The 20525-nt window shown below is 36.9% G+C and overlaps 2 protein-coding genes across 4 annotated transcripts; one reads left to right on the forward strand and one right to left on the reverse strand.

Moving 5' to 3' along the window:
• Positions 1-1433: 1433 nt before the first annotated feature.
• LOC111877455 (probable E3 ubiquitin ligase SUD1) lies at positions 1434-6437 on the reverse strand. Its single transcript, XM_023873976.3, has 8 exons — positions 5918-6437; positions 4508-5188; positions 3715-4437; positions 3409-3620; positions 3019-3330; positions 2759-2919; positions 2511-2674; positions 1434-2425 (listed from the first exon to the last, which is right to left on the reverse strand). Exons 1-8 carry the CDS (start codon positions 6251-6253, stop codon positions 1775-1777), a joined length of 3240 nt encoding a protein of 1079 aa, XP_023729744.1. The 5' UTR covers positions 6254-6437; the 3' UTR covers positions 1434-1774.
• A 9586-nt stretch (positions 6438-16023) lies between these two features.
• Positions 16024-19042, forward strand: LOC111877461 (filament-like plant protein 1). Of its 3 annotated transcripts, XM_042902845.2 has the most exons (7): positions 16024-16511; positions 16592-16658; positions 17099-17196; positions 17287-17428; positions 17521-18391; positions 18469-18529; positions 18609-19042. In XM_042902845.2, the coding sequence occupies exons 2-7, from the start codon at positions 16592-16594 to the stop codon at positions 18933-18935; spliced, it is 1566 nt and encodes a 521-aa protein (XP_042758779.1). In that variant the 5' UTR covers positions 16024-16511; the 3' UTR covers positions 18936-19042. The 3 variants fall into 3 exon arrangements, with proteins under 3 accessions (XP_042758779.1, XP_023729754.1, XP_042758778.1); XM_023873986.3 differs by lacking the exon at positions 16592-16658 and having other exon boundaries at positions 16032-16511; XM_042902844.2 differs by lacking the exons at positions 16024-16511; positions 16592-16658 and adding an exon at positions 16681-17011.
• The last annotated feature ends 1483 nt before the right edge of the window (positions 19043-20525 follow it).

Below are 20525 nucleotides of genomic sequence, written 5' to 3' on the forward strand. Positions count from 1 at the left end.
CATTATTATTGTTTTTCGGAAAGCAATTAAATGTTTGTCTTCAAGTTGCAAACAACGGGAATTTTATTTTTTTAAAGTAAAAACTCATTTTTTGTATGTTTACAAGCTATCTCTAGGTTAAACAAATCAACTATCCTTCTTGTCATTCTCATTGCGAAAATTATGACAATCTTTCACCGAATGGTCCGTTCATGATAGTAATTACATGTCACGATTTACCTTCAACAAAAATATCTTTAGTGAGCTTTCTGCAAATTAAAACTAGAGGTAAACAAAAGCGATCTTGGACCTGTCTCAGAACAATTTGGAGAATAATTTGGTTTTTTCTTGAGTGGTTTCGACGTGTATTTTTTTGAACCATTCTTTTTCCGGTTCTTGTTTTAGACCGGTTCAATCTTGGTGTTTAGTCTTGATCTTTTTCATTACTGGCCTATTCGTGCATGTCTAATTGGAATGCCCATGAGTCCTCTTTCTTCCCAACTCATAGATGCCAAAACCTAGTTCTACAAGGCACAATTACTACCATTATCAAAGGAGTCATCACTAAACCAACATATGCTCTTCAAAGCCTCACTATAGATGTCAAACTTTGTATCACCTTGATTACCTTGCTTAAAGAGTAATGGGGGAACAAGTAAAGTGAAAGAATAAGAGAGAAATCACAATCCATATCCCTTCATTAACGGTATTTAAACCTCAAAACTCTTCGTTCTACTCTCCTCACTCTCTTTGGGAGAAGAGCAAAGAACTGAAAATGAGGAAGGCACAACCGCACAGGAATAAAAATGTAATATTGTCCATAAATCACAAATAGATAAAAGGACACCAGGACCTACAAAACTCATACTACTTCAATAACTTGATTTTAAGCGTCTACACAATCTAATATGAGGTCATGTAAACATGTAAGAGCCAACTCATTCATGTCTAACCTCATGGGATATCCTCACTTCCTTCTCATGAGCACTCTCCTCACATTCACACTGTAGATCGTGAACAACTCCACCCTCCTAACTACATAAGTATGTTGCCTGATGTAGATGACCACTAGAATGCAGAACACGAATTACAACAATGTGTAGTAAGAACAGCAAACATATCAATATATACTAAACATTAATGGCAATCAAATTACAAATTATTTATTAGACATCAAAAGAGACTTACGACAACTACAAGTCTACAAGAAGGAAGGTGGAGACTATTACAGTCAATGGAATGGCACGCAGATAGGTCAATGAAGGAATAAGTAAGAAGATAGTTTGAATTTACACATAAAGAAGTTGGCTTTTATTATAAGAGGAGTTGATTATATCAAATTAAGGCAATATATTTGGTTTATATGTCTGTTTGCATCTACTTAATTATGTAGATGATTAGTTTTAGTAGTATTCATACTTTTTGAACCATATTGTTCTTAGTCACACTAAAACTTCATGCAAACGTTTAGCTTGACTCAAGGAATCAAACCCCACGGATTTAATCATTCAAATGTTACAGATTATAACATGAAACAAGTCTATCATCCTAAAAAGTCCCATCAGTATGCATCTCATCTGATGATGCAACACATGTCATATATTTGTGTCAACAAACATTGATCAGACAACCACCACCCATATATATATGATAATATGATATGATATGATGACACCTCACCTTTACCTTTTACCAATTACCACACTGCTTCTGCTTCTGCTTCTTCTTCTTTTTCTTCTTCTATATACTTACTTAACAATTAACAATCTCCCTACAAATAATATATATTTAGTATTTACACAAACACCCCTCCAGCCTCCAGGGGTACAACATTTCCCCCTCTAACCCTATGCCTCAACCCTACTACATCATCACCTTCACTACCCATCTCACCATTACCAACCAACAACTCATCATCTTGTCTCTCTGTCTCTTCCCCAAAGTTATGAAGTCTTCTCCCAATCAAATACCGATCATCCCTTATCGAATTATGCAAATTCCTCACCCACACATGAAACCTCTTCCCACAATAACACACCAAACTAAAACTCAAACACCCCACCCATGCAAACCTGTAAACAGCTGAGTTCACCACCAACGGGTACCCAAATACCGGAAATACCCCTCGTGCCAACACATAAGGGAAACACAGAGCCGTTAGCAGCTTCATCATGATCGGGATCACAATCTCCCGCAGCACCCAAACTCCCTGCAGCCGAGAGAACCCGTTTTCCCTCACCCTCTCGAATTTCACCCGCCAGCTGTCGTCCACCAGTGGCGCCATCTGGTCCAGCATCACCAACTGTGTCCAGATTTTAAGGAAGATAAGCCCAAAAGCCCAGTCTTGGTACAATAAGAAAACAGGGCTTTCGTCTACCGGGACCCGCATTGGTACAATCACCAGAAGCTCAAACAGTAGCCCGATCATCACCGGGATCACAAAAATCTGTAAAATGAAAAACAAACTGAAAAAATGGAAAAAGAGAAATTTCCAAATAAAACAAAACATAAAATATATATTATTTTTTTACCCATATTGATAGTAGTATACAGCTCTTGACAACAATGGAGCACCATTTCCAGATTTGACCTAATAAAACTGTGGCTCGCTTTGTTTTGATTTGGTCAATCGCGTATCGGGCACCGGCTAGTCCGGTTGAGATCACGTAACTTCCGATAATGAAGGCGTATAGATCTAGAAAGAAATTGTTGAATGTTTGATGATAAATATAAAATAATGATTTTAAAAAATAAAAAGAATATTTTTTTTAACTATTACCATTGCATTTGATGCCATGTGTGATTGGGAGAAGTGGGACCGCGTTAAACAACGCACGTCCAAGTGAGATAGGGATCACAATTAATGCGGAATTGAAGATCAAAAGTGTCATCCAAGCCGCCAATAAAAGCAACACAATGCAGATCACAAATCCATACCTCCTAAAAAAGTGAAGAAAATTATCAAATATTAGATAACCATGTCCAGATTAAGTGCTTAACCCATTAAGTTGATTCAGTCAAAAAGAAACAACCACTTACTCTGAATCAGTTCGTTCATCAGCATCAGCTTCTGGAGGATTAACATTATTATCCATGGGAGGAGGAGCCACATGTCCAACTATGGCCAGATCCTGCCTTACTGGATCCCGATTTCCATTTGCTGCTGCAGGTTGATATTCAGGTCCGGGCAGTAAGAACTCGGTCAGCCCAAGTGCCCAACCCACTCCAGTAAACCAATAATGTAGAAGTGATTTAATCGTTGCCCGAAGCTTAAAATGCTCAATAGCAAATGGAATGCATATTTGAAACAGAAGCATGTTGGCTGGGATCTCAGTAAACGGGTCCGACACTCTACAATACCAAAAAAAAAAAAAACATATAAGCAAAATAAGTATAGCAAATAATACAAAAAAAAAAAATGTTTCTTACGTGATATCAAGAGGAAAGATGTTAGGAGCCATTCTCATGGCAAGTTTAACTGGTAGAAATACAAGCATTACTATTAAGCTTCCATACACCGCAACTGACAAAAGAACCCTACGTGCATGTTTGTGAACCGGATCATCTATCAGATCTCTAAACGGGTTGTAATTAGGATCAGCCGGATCACGCAGAAAATACAAAACTCCATGGCGTAAAACCTGGAGGAATAAAATGTTAATCACAAGGGCAGAATGGTAATTACATTTACAGTATTAGACTTTGGGATCAGACATATATACATAATATACCCACCCCTCTGAGAAGGCTGACGAATATGGATATCTGTAACATGTACACAATTCCTACAGCCCAATGAATCAACGAGCTTGCCAATGGAGAGACTGAGAAAAAGTCAACCCGTTGACCGATTGATTTTCCAAACATTTTCAAAGTGCAAAAATCCAGCCACCACCCACACATGAGAGGGAAAACCCCTAACTCAACCACCAAAAGGAACGCGACTTTTATCATAGTCATTAAATGCTTGACAGCTGTCACAAACTGTTTGAAAAGAGAAGGGATTGTTTCTAGAACCGAAGCAATCCCATAAAACCTTCCCATGATCAAAGGCTCCCCTTTTGTATACCTAATAAGCGCCACTGTTGCAAAGTAGAAAACTATAAGAGAGAACACAAAGATATAGCCGACAGCAAGAGTTGTGACATCAGACACCCATGATGACGTGGCGGATGTTGTTTCTAGAACATTATCAGGAGAAAAGGGAGTAGTAACATTTGTTTGAATAATCTCTGAGCTATGGCTGTGATCAGATGTCAGATTTGCAACTGCAGTCAAAGTGTTTTTCAACGTGATATTTGCTAGAGAAAGCGCTTGTTCTGTGAGGGGTACAACCGTCATTAACATTGGGGTTGTAGCAGATGATAAAAGCCATGATAAATGATGGAGTATAAATCGTCCGAGGTGGAAAGGGACAAGTATCATAACACCAAGAAATATCATGTTGCTAGCAAGAACCTAAAAAAACAAAACAACAAATATTAAAAAACAAAAACATATGAACTAATAATAATAGTATAATACTTACAGTAAATGCATTTTCAACCAAATGAAAAAGAGGTCCTTGCATGCCAACAAGTTCATCAAAGGGAACATCTTCAGCACCTTCTCCATCATCTAAACCATCAAACATTTGTTCCACATGTGCTTCCAAACGAGCTGCTTGCATTTCCCACCTGGCAGCAACATTTTCAGCATTTCTTCTAATTATTTGACCAGCGCCTGCGATCCCCTGTGCTGCAGCCACATCATCACCTACAACGTTTCTGTTTGGTTGTTGAGCTTGTCTTCTAGCAGCACGGGCCCCGTTTCTATCTCCTTCATCGTCAACATTACCATCCTGCCCTCCGATTTCTCGTAAATGGCGAAAATAGTCCCTGAGTGAGGTGGCGCCGAGGAATATGAAGACGATGCTTGCGGAGAGTAGGAAGCCATGGAGACAGTCGGTGAGGATGATGGTGGTGGAGATGTGTGTTAGGAAGAGTTTTTGGGCTTCAGTGAAAGTTCTGACAAATGAGAAGCGCCACATCCAGAATGTAATGAAGGGGATGATTACAAGCCATACGGAAAGGACAAAGGTGAGGCGTAAAAAGAACTGTAATACATGACATGCTTTCATTGACATTCCCACTAAAAACTCCTGGAAAGGGAGCTTTGCAGGGGCGTTTTCGGCATATACTGGTGAGAATGAAAACGGGTGTTTGCAAACCTGTAATACATGTTCAGAAAACCAGTTTAAATTTTGTTTTACAAAGCTATTTTGTAAACTTGTGTTCATAGATGGTTTAGCATTAGAGTATAATTTAACAAACAAGCATTGCTTAGTTTATCAATGTCATAAGTCCATAACAATCTCTTTCCTATGGTCAATATGCCCAAAAATCATAAATGAGCAAGAAAAAGATTGATGAGTATGATATGTAGAATGCCATTAACACACAAGATAGGTTCCTTTGGCTACACCACTAGGATTGTTCACATAAAGCCTAAAATCACATACAATGGATAATAAATCCAACCTAAATCCTTCTGAGTTCTAATCACATGGAGGATGTCTCAAGTACAGTTCGTATAATAATTGAATCAAAGGACACTGTTGCACTATAGATGGATAGCTTGTATACATTAACACCGCCATAATTCCTACCCATTAAGACCTTAAAGGCAGCTCCAACTACTTTCCAGTGATTTGATGATCAATACAACGTTCCACCATATATCAAAATGACAAGATTTCTAGCCATTTGGGCCATAACCTATGGAGTAGAAATGGTTTTTTTATTGATATGCATCATTGTAATCTATGGTTACACATGCATCTAAGCTTGACAGAAAATAAAATAACAGATTCGTTTATAAAGAAAAATGAAACACAAAATAATTGCACATAGAAGAAAAATTATTCAACAAACATCAAATCAAACGAAAGAGAAAGAACCTCGCACTGCCGAGCGTTGCTGTGATTGAGCCACTGGAGAAGGCAGTCTTGATGAACAAACTTGATACTACCGCTACAAGCACAAGGATACCGTAGAGGATTATCTGCGTCTCCCGGATTCCGGCAGATCCGGCAAACATCCCCCTCTTCGTCGTCGTCGTCGTCGTACATGGTGTTCGACGTATTCTTGCCGCTATTAGCATTATCCGAAACAGTCTCTGATGTCAAAACCGAAGCAGAAGAAACCGATGATGAAGAAGATGCAGAAACCGGAGCATTAACAGCGACGTCTCGAACTGTGTCGTCTGCCGGTAGAACCGCTTGTTCGTTCGCCATCTCTTGGCAGACGTACGTAAGATTTGAGGCGAGATTCCCTCTCCTCTCCTCGAGATCCTCTCCCTGTGATGGCGATGGAGGCTGGAATCGGAGCGAGACGGTTACGAGAACGAAAGTTGTGGATCGATGGCGGATGGGAAATGTTTTAATTAGGTTTTATGCCCTTATCTTTTTTCCCCTTTTTTTTTTAATTATTATTTTGATCTTCTGATCTATAGGCAAATTGTTACGCTTTTCCGTGTTCAAGATATTTATTGAGTTTGACGAGTTTAAATATCTTATTTATTATTAAAAAATATCATAAAATCTAATTACAAGAACCCAGTAATATTCAATGTTGACGTGGTCTCGTTCGGTCAAAGTGTTTGAGGGGTACGATTCAAGTCTCGTACGATTGAATTACGATAATACTATTGAAAAAACAATATATTCACTTTTTTATAAATTGTTTATTGACAAAATTGCAAAAATGTCCCTGTGTCATGTATTTTTTTGGGATTTTAGTCGAAACTACGACTTTTTTGGATTAGTGGCCTTTTGAGCTAGTTTCCTTGCACTTTTGGTCCCTGTCCAAATTAAAAAGACTATTATATCCTTAATGAATTTAATTTTCATTTTTCTTTCACTTTTTAAAATTATTATTATTATTAAATATAAAATTGGGCCCACATGTCCATCCTCTCTCTCTCTCTCAAAAAAAAAAAAAAAAGCAACAGCAAATAGCCAGAGCTGTTGTTTCCACCCTAACTAGCAGACCACCATGGCAGCCCTCCCTCTCTTCCTGTGAATAACGATCGATCCACCCCGATTGTTGCGTTCCATTCCTTATTCCCTTATTTCAATCAAGTTTCTTTCGTTCCAAATCAATTGCAGACCGAAACCAGAGATGCCTTCTCCCTCTTTGCAATTGACCAACCTCTTCAATTCCTCACTTCTTCCTCTTCTTGATTATTTTCAAGAAGCTCCACCGGAGATGGAGCAACATCCTGCAAAACCACGAGGTTGTCAAACATCAAACCCAAAAACTATTTTCCTCTCCAGCGTCTTCTTTCTTCTTCTGATCCAATCGGCCAGCAACATACGAATAAGGAATAAGGACTTCGGTCCTCTGCCTTTGTCTGATCGAGAAGAGGGACCCGATTGGAAGCAACAGCAGATTGAGGGGGATGTCTGTGGGTGGTGATCGTTCGCAGAAAGAGAATGAGGAGGAGGGTTGGGAGTGGGTTTCTCCGGTCCTTGTCTGGTCTGAGAAGAAAGAACTTGGACAAAAGTAGAAAATAAACACGAGGGCAACAAAGAAACTTGGTCTTGTGGTGGTTCATCTATGGTGGTTACACATGGAGGTCTTCAATCCTTTGTTGATCCGAGAAGAAGGAAGCATTAGCGGAGGCGACAATTAGTAGCGAGGGAGGTGTTGGTGGTGGCGATGGCAGCCCCTTGGCTCGCCGGTGGAGTTGTTGTTCTTGATGGTCACCGGAAATGCATCCATCTCCGGTGGTGTTTTTACCATAAAAATGAAGAAGAAAAGGAAGAAATAAAACTAGGAGAGAGAGATAGATAGATAGAGAAAGAGAGATATAGAGGTGGGCCCAATAATTTTTATTAATAAAAGTTTAAATTAAATAACAAAAACCATAAAAAAAATGTATCAGAATGGCATTTTAGTCTTTTCAGTTTTCTGGGGGACCAAAAGTGCAAGGAAACTAGCTCAAAATGACCACCAATCCAAAAAAAAATCGTAGTTTAAACTAAAACCCTAAAAAAATACATACCACAGGGACCATTTTTGCAACTTTGTCTTGTTTATTTTACGAATGAATTCCATGAATTTATTTTCAATATATTTCCTTTGCAAATTTAGTTATTTTTTTTAGTAAAAGTAATGTTATTTTGTGAAAGTAATATTATTTTTGTGAAATAAATAAATAAATAAAAATAAAAAAAATAAAAAGGTAAATTACATGGATGGTCCATGTGGTTTAGGTTAATCTGCATGTTTGTTTGGTCTCTAAAAACTTTTTTTTTAACTCGGACCGTCCTCATTTTTATAATTTTGTTGCACGATTGGTCCCTTTCCATTCTAAAAAGACCACCTTCATCTTCACTGCCGATTACATCTCATCCCTCTTCCCTCATCACCATCGGCTTGAATATATTTTTTTAAATTAGAGGGTTTTAAGGAAGATAGTACTGGAGGCGGAAGGTGTGGGTGAGAAGAAAACGTGGGAGATAATGGTGGGCTACAGATGTTGTCGGCACGATTGACGATGATGATGATGCCACCGGTGGTCGGGTTCCGCTGATCTAGTGTTCTTTGGGGTTCTGAAAACTACGTAAGATATATATATATATATATATATATATATATATATATATATATATATATATATATATATATATATATATGTGTGTGTGTGTGTGTGTAGAGAGAGAGAGAGAGAGAAAAAGAATGAGAGAGAGAGAGAGAGACAATCTCTAGCGACAATGTGATAGCAAAGGGGGCGGAGTTGGGTAACAGAAGAAGTGGAAGTATCATCGGTGATGTGGTCTAGGTTTAGGTTCTTAAAATATGATGATCAAGTGAAGAGATTTATTTGAGATGGTAGGTGTATTTGATTTTCATTTAAAGTTTCGCTAGGCTTTGCAGATTATTGTGTGGGTGTGTTTTCAATTTTTTTTAATAATTAAAAAAAATAAAAGAAACACATAAGAGTTGGACTGACATTTTCAGTAGGTGTGGAAAATTTATTTCTTATTGAATTATAAACAGTACTTAAATAAACAATAAACAAACAAATAAATAAAACTTTAATTAAAAAAGAAATGGACGAGGGTAAATTAGTCTTTTTAGTATGGATATGGACCAAGCGTACAACAAAATTATAAATTAGGGACAGTTCGAGTTAAAAAAAAAGATGTTAGGGATCAAACACGTAGATTAGCCCAAACCACAGGGACCATCAGTGTAATTTAGTAATTATTCCACAATTATCATATTCTTTTATGGAAATGGAAGAACTTAATGTGGATGAATGATGTAGTGATGATATCCCTTGTCAATTACTTCCAAACCCTTTCATTTTGTTCCATAAATAAAACTTGAAAACAAGATATAAGTGCTTACAGGAGGTTTAGCCTTTAAACTCCTTAAAGCTCTCACATTTTTTGGAACCTATCAGACTCATGTGTTATTTGAATTAGGATTGATCACCATTTATAGAATTTTCAAAATATAGAAAATGGAAAAAATAAATCGAAAACCCTTGCCCAATGGCATCCATATTCATTAACCTAAGATGTTATATATGCCTGTGAAGGCAGTGTTTGAGGTGGGAAATAATTAAGGCGACATGAGATCGGATGCGGTGTTAGGAATGTCATATTAGAGTGTTGATTTGAAGAATGTTACATGCATGGTGTCATAAAGGCTTAGGATGTCCTGTAACGAGACACATATAAGATGCGTTCAAAAAATCAATGTTGAGTTTTGACGTCGAAGATGGTGATGTATGATGATAGGCTTTATTGACCATGTTTATACACATTGAGTTTGACTGTATATACTTAGGTTTGAATGTTTTCCACATTTACAACAACATTCTTAATATATATATATATATATATATATATATATATATATATATATATATATATATATATATAATGGCGGAGTCACATTAGAACCAGATCCTGGCATCCAACTCCTCTGTCCCAATCCGAACCATGGGCTCAGGTGCTACCGGCACCTCCGACCCTTCGTCTCCTGACCCCGATCCTGACCCAAATCCCGACCCGGATCCAGCAGCAAAACGTCTCGTCACCACCATACTGAAAATATTCCCAAGACGTCAGATAAACAATCATGATATCGGGAGACCAATCCCCACAAACCATAGGGGTCGTGATTTCCTTGCTACGCGTATGGGTCTTGTGCTTTCAGTAGCACAGGCCCATACTACCTTCAACACCTACCCATATTTGTCTCAAGTATCACCACAACGCCCTAACAATATCATCAACATAGAAATGCGCTCAACCCTCACTTCTAGAGGAATATCAACTATCTTACATCTAGTCTCACCACTTCTCACGACTCACATATCCATGAAACTTTCATCATCCCCTGTAGCGCTAGTGCATGCTAGTTGCACATAACGCCGAACCCAATAGACTTCCGAATATCCAATCCTACCCGAAGGCCGAATCAACATTCTCAGGCTATAAGGTCTTTATTATGCATAACTGTGATGCATACACTAAACATCTACAATTATGATGTCAATTCCATATACAAGAAAGCCTAGGCTCACAAGCATCATATAATTAGACAAATCTACCATGCGATTCCTGAAGATCCCTAGCCTAGCACTAGTATGCTGCTCTAACATATCAAAATATCAAATAACTAGATGGTATTTTGGGGTTCACTTACAGGCTCTGACTGATCGTACCCTATGCATTCTCCATTATTTATTTTGAAAACCATTTTAGAATTTATTTCAAAAATTTCCTTGATTTGAGACTGGGTTCACACATGTGTTTCCCCCAATTCACTCAAACCAAAGCTTTAATACCAACTTGTAACATCCATAAATTTTACACCAAATTTAAACTTTTCCAATCACAATTTAAACCCAAATAGTTTTTGTTTACAAATTGTTTTCAAATCATTATTCATCAAAGTGTCCCAAAAACAGATTGTAAGGATGAAGAGCGGTACGGTCACGCCTTCGTCTTGCCACGATCTCCTGACGTCCCTGAAACAATAACTAAAAACTGTAAGCCCAAGGGCTTAGTGAGCTACCCCCAAAATACCAACACCACACTGATAATATCATAATAGTAATAATCAATCAACCAATATGCATACTGGACCATCGGTCCGACTGGACCGCCCTACAGGGCCTACAGTCTAACTGAATCTATATCGAGCCTTCGACATGACTGGACCGCCTCGTGGGCCTACAGTCTCCCCGGACCGCTCACAAGGTATGTTGGCATTCAGCACAAAGCAAGATCGCCTCAACCCAACCCCCAATCAAACAAACATGTGCACATAATTATCATACGCTAGCATTCATAACAGTCAAACCGATATAACATATCAAATAGCTTAACAACATCCTATAATCAGGATACCGATCTAACCGAATCTAACATAGCAACGATCCTCAACCAGGATGAAATCTAGCATATCAGTGACATAGCAACCATCCTAAACCAGGATGTATCTAGCATATCAATAACATAGCAACCATCCTAAACCAGGATGCAAACCATAAAGGGCCGACCTTGGTGCCTTAGACCCTTTGATACAGTAAGGATAACTCACCTCGCAAATGTCGACTCGGTAGATAAATCCCAACTCTCAGATCACTCGCCAAAGACTCCTCTACCTATTACCATAGTACAAGCATACTCATAATTTCTCAACCTCATAAGTATTTCCATGAACCAACCAGTCAACCCCAGGTCAATAGTCAAAGTCAAAGTCCTCGGTCAAGGTCAACAGCCCTTGTTGACCTTAACTCGCCGAGTACCCTCGGTTACTCGCCAAGTTCTTTGAAGTTCTTTCCCACCCGCCGAGTCATCGGGTGACTCGTCGAGTTCTTAAGATTTTTGATCGAAACCCTAAGGCCACCCGTCGAGTTTCCTTCTTGCAACACGTCGGCTACACATGCATTCATATCTCGAGGAAACTCATCCGACTCGCCGAGTTGTTCATACAACTCGTCGAGTCTAAGGCAATCTTCATCGGACTCGTCGAGTTGTTCATCAACTCGTCGAGTTCATCGACCATCTTCATATGAATCGCCGAGTCAACCTTGCAACTCGCCGAGTTCCTTCAGTCCTTAATCCATACAGACTTATTTAAGCCATGAAATGGCTCCAAATTTCAGATCCAAGCTTCTAGGACATGCTTTTCACATAAAGTTGCAAACTTTACGTGCATACATGACTAACAAGGCTCTTAATGCCAAATCTAAGCTCTTAATGGGGTTTCATGCATAAGGAGGGCCTCAACCACGACCAAACACAGAGACTTTATGATTCTAGAACTTGAGAAGGGTCCAGATGTGAAGTTACAACTTCAGATCTAGCCCATAGCTCACCAACGTGACTCCCAAAAATCCATAAAAACCTCAAAACTCAACCATAAGAGATCTAAAAGGGGAAAGAAGATAAAGGTGGTGATTTGATACCTTAAGGAGATGCTAACTGAGGTATGATCTGATTCCCACACTCCTTTGCCTCAATTTCCTTGCCTTTCCTCTTCCAAGAACCTTATTTCCAAGCTCTATACACACATAAGAGGCACCACACGAATTAGGGTTTCTTAGGAACTCTTCAGAATTGCCAAGAGACCAAAGGAAGCTGAGGCTCCTTTAAATAGGGTGCAAGACCCCGAGATTTATGGTTTCATCTGCCAGCTCCTACTCGTTGAGTTCCTTCTTGGACTCGGCGAGTAGGTCACTAAACACGCGATCCCACCACGCTGCTACTCGACGAGTAGGGCAACCAACTCGTCGAGTAGGACTTAAAACCAAAAAACCTTTTATTTAATCAATACTTGAGAATCGGGGCATTACAACAACATCATATATTTAAAAACTAAGCCTCTAGCAAGGAGTTAGAGAAAAGAAAAAATTAAGGCTAGATTGAATTTTGTAACCACATCATCCAGTTAACCCTAGCCTTAGAATTCCGAAACGAAAACCAACGAAAAAAAAGATCCGCAATAGAATCAAAGAGCCCGGATTTTTCTAGGTTTATTGCTACTAAAAAATAAAGAATTACGAAACATCCAAAGAACCCATATGACCACCATGAACACCGACTCAACAATCGAGCGCTACATATGAACCGTCAGTCTAGAATCCAACCAATCCACTACGATACAAATAGAAGAAAACACAAGAAGGTCTAGAATCCACCAAATCATTAACTTTTCAAAAATGAGATTTTAAGAAGTTATAATTTATAATTTTTCTAAACTTTTTATGACTTTTTTAATTATAAAAATCAATATTACCTTAAAATACCCTTATATTAAGACAAACACTTTTTTAAAAAACAATTTATTAACTTTGATTTTTTTCTCACCATAAAACTAATCAAAACATTTTTTAACAAAAAAAACTATTTTATTTATCACCATAAGTCATGTTGTCTAAAAGTTCTTTTAATAATCAAAATTAACTCCCAAACACCTTTTAAATATTTAAAAGATGACGAAATAAAGACAAATCGGTAAATAATGATGAATAATATAAAAAAGAAAATTATGTTTAAACACTAATATGCGGTAGGCGGTTTTTTTTCATAACATTCAAGATCATATCCATCAAAGTCCATCTTCACATTTTTATTTATGCTACTTTTAACCTTTTTTTGTTATCATTTTTGGTCGACTAACCTTAAAATCCATATATCATGGCATGCTTAATATCTACTCAGTAAAAAATTCCTTTTAGTTTCAATGGTATCTTCTTTTCACAAAGAACTATCGAGGTTGTCCTCCATTTTAACCAACCTATTTTTGTAAGATGGGTGACGTCTACCTGCACCAAACCTTCCTCATGGATCATGTACCCAAAATAATTGAAGCTTTATTGGGATAAGAGCTTGCTCCGCTAAGCTTTCGTAAACTCCTTCATTAATTGAACCATTAACTACGGGTGTTACAAATAAGATACCACTTGGACATCTTATTGACCATTTTTTAAAAAGTCAACCAATAATTAACTGTTTATAAACAGTTTTTTCGGAAAAAAAATGCAATTTCATTCAATAAAAATATTTTAAAAATTAATTAGGGTGTCCATATTGCAATATGGGGTGTCTTTTTAGCCAACCCCTTAACAAATTACCAAATAGACTCTGACTTTATTTAAGTTATTGTTTTTATATATGACATTTTAAAACTTAAATAAACTTAAGTGATCATATATGTTAAGTGACCAAATAAACATATAGTTAAAATTTCAATGACAAATTTTGATCATAAAAGAACATAAATTAAAAAAATTATAAATGACGTGAGGCGTAACGTGACAATATTGTTAAGCTTCGAGTTTTACGAGTCATATCGAATAATAACGCTTTTTAAAGCATGATTTAAGGCAAAAAATCTATATAAAACATACCAATTTTTTTTTAAAAAAAAATACATCAACCCTTAATAACAAGAAGACAAAATTGCAAAAATGGTCCTTATGGCTGTTAAAATTTTATGGTTTTGGTCCAAAAAAGTTTGGTGATGCACCGGCGGTCTAATTTCGGATATCTTGTGTGGTTGTGGTCCATATAGTTGATATTTTGTTGTGCTTCTGGTCCATACCCCATCTAAAATGACAAATGTGCCCCCAAAATAGTTATTTTTATTTATTTTTATATATTATTATTATTTTAATTAAAAAAACCAAAAGAAATCCCATCCCACCCCACCTAATTCATCACCCCTACCAATCTCTCTCTCAATAAACACAAACATGTCGTCTCCACAAAAAAAAATCCCCCCTCACGACCATCCTGACTGCTACAACCGTCCGCCACCATCACCTTTAACTACCTCCATCTCCACCTAGATTTTAGATGAAATTGTCCCAAATACCATGAAAAATCCAAGCTTCAAGAATAATGTCCAGAAATACAATCAACGGAGTGTTGATTTACAATATTTGAATTCATGTAACAATTTGCCATCTTGGATCCCAACAAGAAATTAGGCTAATCTTTTAAGAAACGGAGCTACTTGATACACAGTTGTTGGAGACCCCTCATCTGAGTTGACATTCACATTATGATCATCACCGCCATCATTGATCAACACCATTGCTCTCCGATTGTTTGGGATCTATAAACGAACTCCATCACCTAGCTAGGGTTTTTAGATCTAACATTTCTATTTCTTCGGTGAGTTCGATTCCGACCATACTCTCCCCTTCTCCAGTGAGTTCGATTCCAACTATACTTCACCCTCTCTTCCTTTCTCAGACGTGAGTGATGCTGATTTGTAGTAAACTTAATATTCTCTAACGAGTTCGATTCCGACCATACATCTGTTTAAGTTCGTCCCTTCCATGGGGAAAAGGATACCTGCAACTCTGCATCTCCTTCCTCTGTTCTAAAACCTGCAACTTGAAGAAGATGATGGTGAATCGATTTTTCTTCACGATTTTAGATCCACCACCATTAACCTCCTTCATTGGTTTTAGATCGGCGTATATGGATTTTAGAGTACAAAATGTTTTTTTTTGTTTCCTCACACAGAGGGAGTGACATGGGAAGAGATGGTGTTAATAGCTGAAAGGGGAAGAGGAGGGGAGATGCGAAGGGGGAGATTGCCGACGGTGGAAGGCTTGTGCAGAAGACGTCGATGATATTGAAGGGTTTTTTTATGAAGGTTGTAGACGGAGGAAGGGAAAAGGAATATGGTGGGTGGGTGAGCCTTTTCTTATTCTTAATTAATTAAAAACATTTGAAGAAATAAAAAAATAAAAAATTATATATAAGGGCATAATAGTCTTTTCAAGCTGATAGGGACCAAAAACACTAAAAAGATTTAAAAATGAACCATTTTTGCACCACCAAAACTTTTTGGATCAAAACTAAATAATTTTGACAAGTATAGGGAACATTTTTGCAATTTTGTCCAACAAAAACTCAATAATATAACGTCCAATAAAGAAAAACACGCAAAAACTCAATAATATAACGTCCGATAAAGAAAAACGTGTTTTGGAAACATTGTAATCACGCGCTTTTGAGCGTATGGTGCGCCTTTTTAGAACTTGATTAAAATAAAAAAAAAAATGTTTTATTTTTGTTTTTTGTTTTTTGTTTTTGGAGCATGGTACTGTTTAGAATACAAGTGTAGTAATGCACAGTACATCAAGTCATTTGATACTCATCAATCGGTTCTGTTAAATCTCCATTATCACAACTGACATGTCGCTGGCCCAATTTTATCCCTCTTGTCTCCTCACCACCGCTTCATTGCCACTGCCGTGTCTGTTTTTGCTTTTCTTCAACCATTTTGATCATGACTACACTCCACACTCTCTCAATCTCAGTGGGTTGGATTTGTTTTCAGTAAAAATTATTCACACTGACACCACCCCTTTACTGCCTTCAACCTGCTCGATGAAATGCCGCAACCAACGTCTAACTTGGATCACTTTATAGCCATGCAAAAAAAGTGGTAGTGATCGTTAATACCAACTGGGTTCTTCTAATTTGAGCTGGTTTCACTTAGGTGAGCTCCTAATTTCGTCATTTTTCGAGGTTTAATTTTCTACTTTTGCTTCATGGGGTTTCTTTTCTGCTTGGATTTAGATGGCATTTTTGTTGGGGGTTTACGTATTGTTCCATTCTGTTGGTCTCATTTCGTGCTTTAGAGTTGGTATGATTTGCCTCTAATCTGGCTATGGGATCGTTTGGTGCATTGGTGGGGGCGCTGTAGCGTCCACCTTTTCACGTATTGTCTCATTCTCATGATAAAAACAAGCTTTTCTTTACTCGGTTTTGGAATGACAATTTGTGGGTGAAGGTCTGCATCAAAGATCATCACTGATTCATACTCCATTTTCGGAAATTAACTCACATATTAGAATTTGGAGATGTGTGGTTTAATTTTACGTAAAACACAACTTTTTTCTGAAATAAACTGAGGTGACAAGATGTTGCCCTTCAATACATTATTCTATAATCCTAAACAAGTTTCAATCGCTTTGATATCCAACTTCATTACCTCTGGTTTGTGCTATATATGCAACTGTGATACCATTACTATGTTACTTTCATTTGTTTATGCTGATTTTTCATGTGTTGACTGTTGATCAGACCAAAATATGGACCAAAAAACCTCGCTTCATAGGAAAAGATTGGTTGTTGTCAACAATGAAGCTGAAATTTTTGTAAAAGGAAATGAAGAAGAAGAGGTAGATTAAGAATTTCTTGTAGTTAATCGTCTCAAAATTCAAAATAGTAAAAGAAATGATTTTTAAGGTTGTTTTGCTTCAATTATACAGAATCTTCTCTATGATAAAAAGTCAGCTTTAGAAGAAACTGTGAAAAACCTCCATGAACAGGTAGCTTGTCTTGTGTGTGAGTGTAATGCAAAAGACGAACTCATGGCTGAACATTTGAAAACAGCACAAGAAGCCATAGCAGGTGACTCTTGTAATTTTTCTTTATTTCATTTATATTTAATTTCCATATTTTCTTCATCCTTCAACTTACATGAATTATTTTGATTCTTTTAGGGAGGGAAAAGGCAGAAGCAGAAGTGGCTAAATGGAAACAAGAACTAGAAGACACATTACAACATAATGTAGCTGCATATGAGAGATTAGTTCACTTAAATGCTTCATTAAAGAATTGCAAGGAGCAATTGAGCTGTATAAAACTAGAGCAAGATCAAAGAGTAATCCTTGAGAGGGCACTTAAGAGATTAGAATCAAAATACACAGAAACAAGGAAAAAACTAGCAGACTTAACCCTTGAAAATGCTTTGCTTAATAAAGCCCTTGTTAAAAAAGAGGAAATAATCAAAGATGTAAGTCACCATATTTCCGAAGCAACTTCAGAGTATCTTGTTCTCAAGAAAGATCTCAAGATGAGAACTTTAAATGCTGACGTGGCAAAACAAGAAACTGCAAGTCTAGAAGCCGAACGCCAGAGGCTTCGTTTGTTAGTGAAGAAGCGGGGCCCAGGACATGGAAAGACAAAACAAGTGGATAAAAGTTTGAGTTTGATGATAAAGAAGTTGAGTGAAGTGGAAGAAGAAAACAGGATTCTTAAAGAAAGTGTATGTGAGAGAGAGAATGAAATCAGGATTTTGAAAGGAGAAGTTGGAAGGAATCCAGAAGGAAAGATTTTGGAATTGGAAAACAAAATTGTGTCTTTGGAAATGGAAGTTGAAAGGGTGAATGAGTTGAAGAGAAGAAATGAGGAGCAGTTTGAGAATGTGAAATTAATGAATGTTGATCTTGATCATCAACTTTCCGATGCTAAATTTAAATTAAAAGAAGCTCTTCGGAGGGTATTTGTTTTAGAAATGGAGTTGGAGGATAGAAATCAACAATATGAAGGTTTAGAAACAGCATTACTTGAGCTACAACTTCAACTCGCGAGGTACACTTTTCTTTTTCATATTCTTTCATCTTCATAATTAAAAAAAAAAATCCTAATTTTTTGAATATTTTATGCAGTGTTTCCATCAATAAAGAGATAAAAGAAGATCTTGAGCAAGAAATGAAGCTTCTTCATACTGTAAGTTCCATAGTCAATTCAGACTGTGACTGCTACCGCGACTGTGACTGTGACTGTGACTGTAACTGTGACTGTGTAGGGATCAGAGATTACAAGAGAGTTGAGTCAGCATTCATCTTTAAGGGATCATATGGCAGCAGAGGATGGTTTTCAAAGGGAAGATGTTTTAAGATCTCCCATGATCAAAGACTTTATAAGTGCAACGGAAACAAAAGATGCATATGTTCCATATTGCAATACTTACAGTAGCTCATTTGGAGTGAAAAGTGTGGTACCTCAAGCTTTGCTAGTTGTACCATGGAAGAAGCAATTTAAAGGTACCGAGTTGCTTAGGAAGCTTCTATTTAGAAAGAAGAGGGGAGGCAACAGGAAGAAGCTTTGTGCGTTTGCTACGTATCATGTTTAGTGATAAACAATGATGTTTAAGGTTAGGATTAATGTGAATAATTGATGTTACAAATGATATTTTTATGCATCATTTCACCTCAAAAGAAAAAAAAAAAAGTTCAGCCATGATGGTTTGAGTTTTGGTTGGACAATGCACGTATTCTAAAATTACATAATCCAAAACCAAACATTAATATTCAAACACCAAAACTATGGAATGAAAGCTTAGCATTAATTCACATTTGATTTTCTCAATCCCCTCTAATATTTTGTATTGTGGTACAAGTCTTTTACATTGCTTCATTTTTTGCATCAATTTCCACACACATTTCTTGACATGTGGCCTTAATTTCCACAACTTTTGCATCCATTTTTTCATGCATTTCTTGACATGTGGTCTTGATTTTTTCTTTTTTTGCATACATTTCCTCATGAATCTTCCCGTGTGCATGTTTGTATACAATATGGATATGAAGTTTTGTAAAGTAGAATGTTGTAAATTATAATAGGGTGAAATGAAAGTAGGATGTTATAATCGGATATGTTTTTCAATGTATAATATTGAAATAGGAAAATTGAAAGTAGAATGATATAATGGAAAAAAAAAGTACAATGAAAATGGAGTGATGTAATGAACAAAGAAAGCATTGTTACGTCGGAAGGCTAGAATGAAAATAAGATATTATAAAGACCATCTAATGATATGATCAAATAGTACCCATTGAAATCAAATATTTTCTGAGTAAAAAAGAAAACTCAAAATGGAATTAAGAATGAAGAAGAATAAAATCTAGTTTAGTTATTAGGTTAAGGAGTGGGAATGTGGGATAGAGAAGTCGGAGAAATTAGGTTAGGAGAGTGAGGGAGAAGTTAGGGTCTTGATTTAGGAAGCGAACTTAATAGATTTTCATGGGTATGGAAAGAAAATTAATTTATGTCAATTTTGTACCACAATCAGTAACTAAACACCGAGAGGCTCTTATGCAAAATGAATAACACAAATACACAATCAATGACGAATATGCAAGATAACTCTTCAATAAGATTGGTGATGGATTAGTGGGCGCATGAGGCACTTCATCTTTCCATTGGATTTCCATCGCTAAGTGTCTTTATTTACCGATTGATTATTGGGGTAAAGGCGGTACCAACATTGATAGTTTGTTTTCTTTTAACCAGGCCTTACTTTAAAAACCCGGGCTTTGTCCCGGACCGTTTTCTGTGTTTTTTATGAAAAAATATAAAAAATTTCACTGTAAAGACCAAAAGTGTCAAAATGGCTAAAGAATTAAAAGGGTTGGAATTAACAAGTTTTTAGAAAAAAGGATCCGTTATCAATTTCTTAAATGTTACATTTTAACGGCAAAATAATAGACAAAATAGTACTCTAAATCGATTATTTTTTAATTTTTATTTTTGTAAAGTGAACTTCCCTAACTTGGATTTCGAAACTGACTTTCGCAGACCGACTAATCCAATATTCCAATATTACGATATAAGGTTATTTTTTATGCCTTAAAGTAACTGTAAACGAACTTACGTAATAGTCAAAAGGGCCGAGACTAGAGGGAGTGGAGTGCGTTTTCAGCCTACGTGGCATGTGAAACCA

Source organism: Lactuca sativa, chromosome 5 (genome assembly GCF_002870075.4).
Source record: "Lactuca sativa cultivar Salinas chromosome 5, Lsat_Salinas_v11, whole genome shotgun sequence".
NCBI classification, from domain to species: domain Eukaryota; kingdom Viridiplantae; phylum Streptophyta; class Magnoliopsida; order Asterales; family Asteraceae; genus Lactuca; species Lactuca sativa.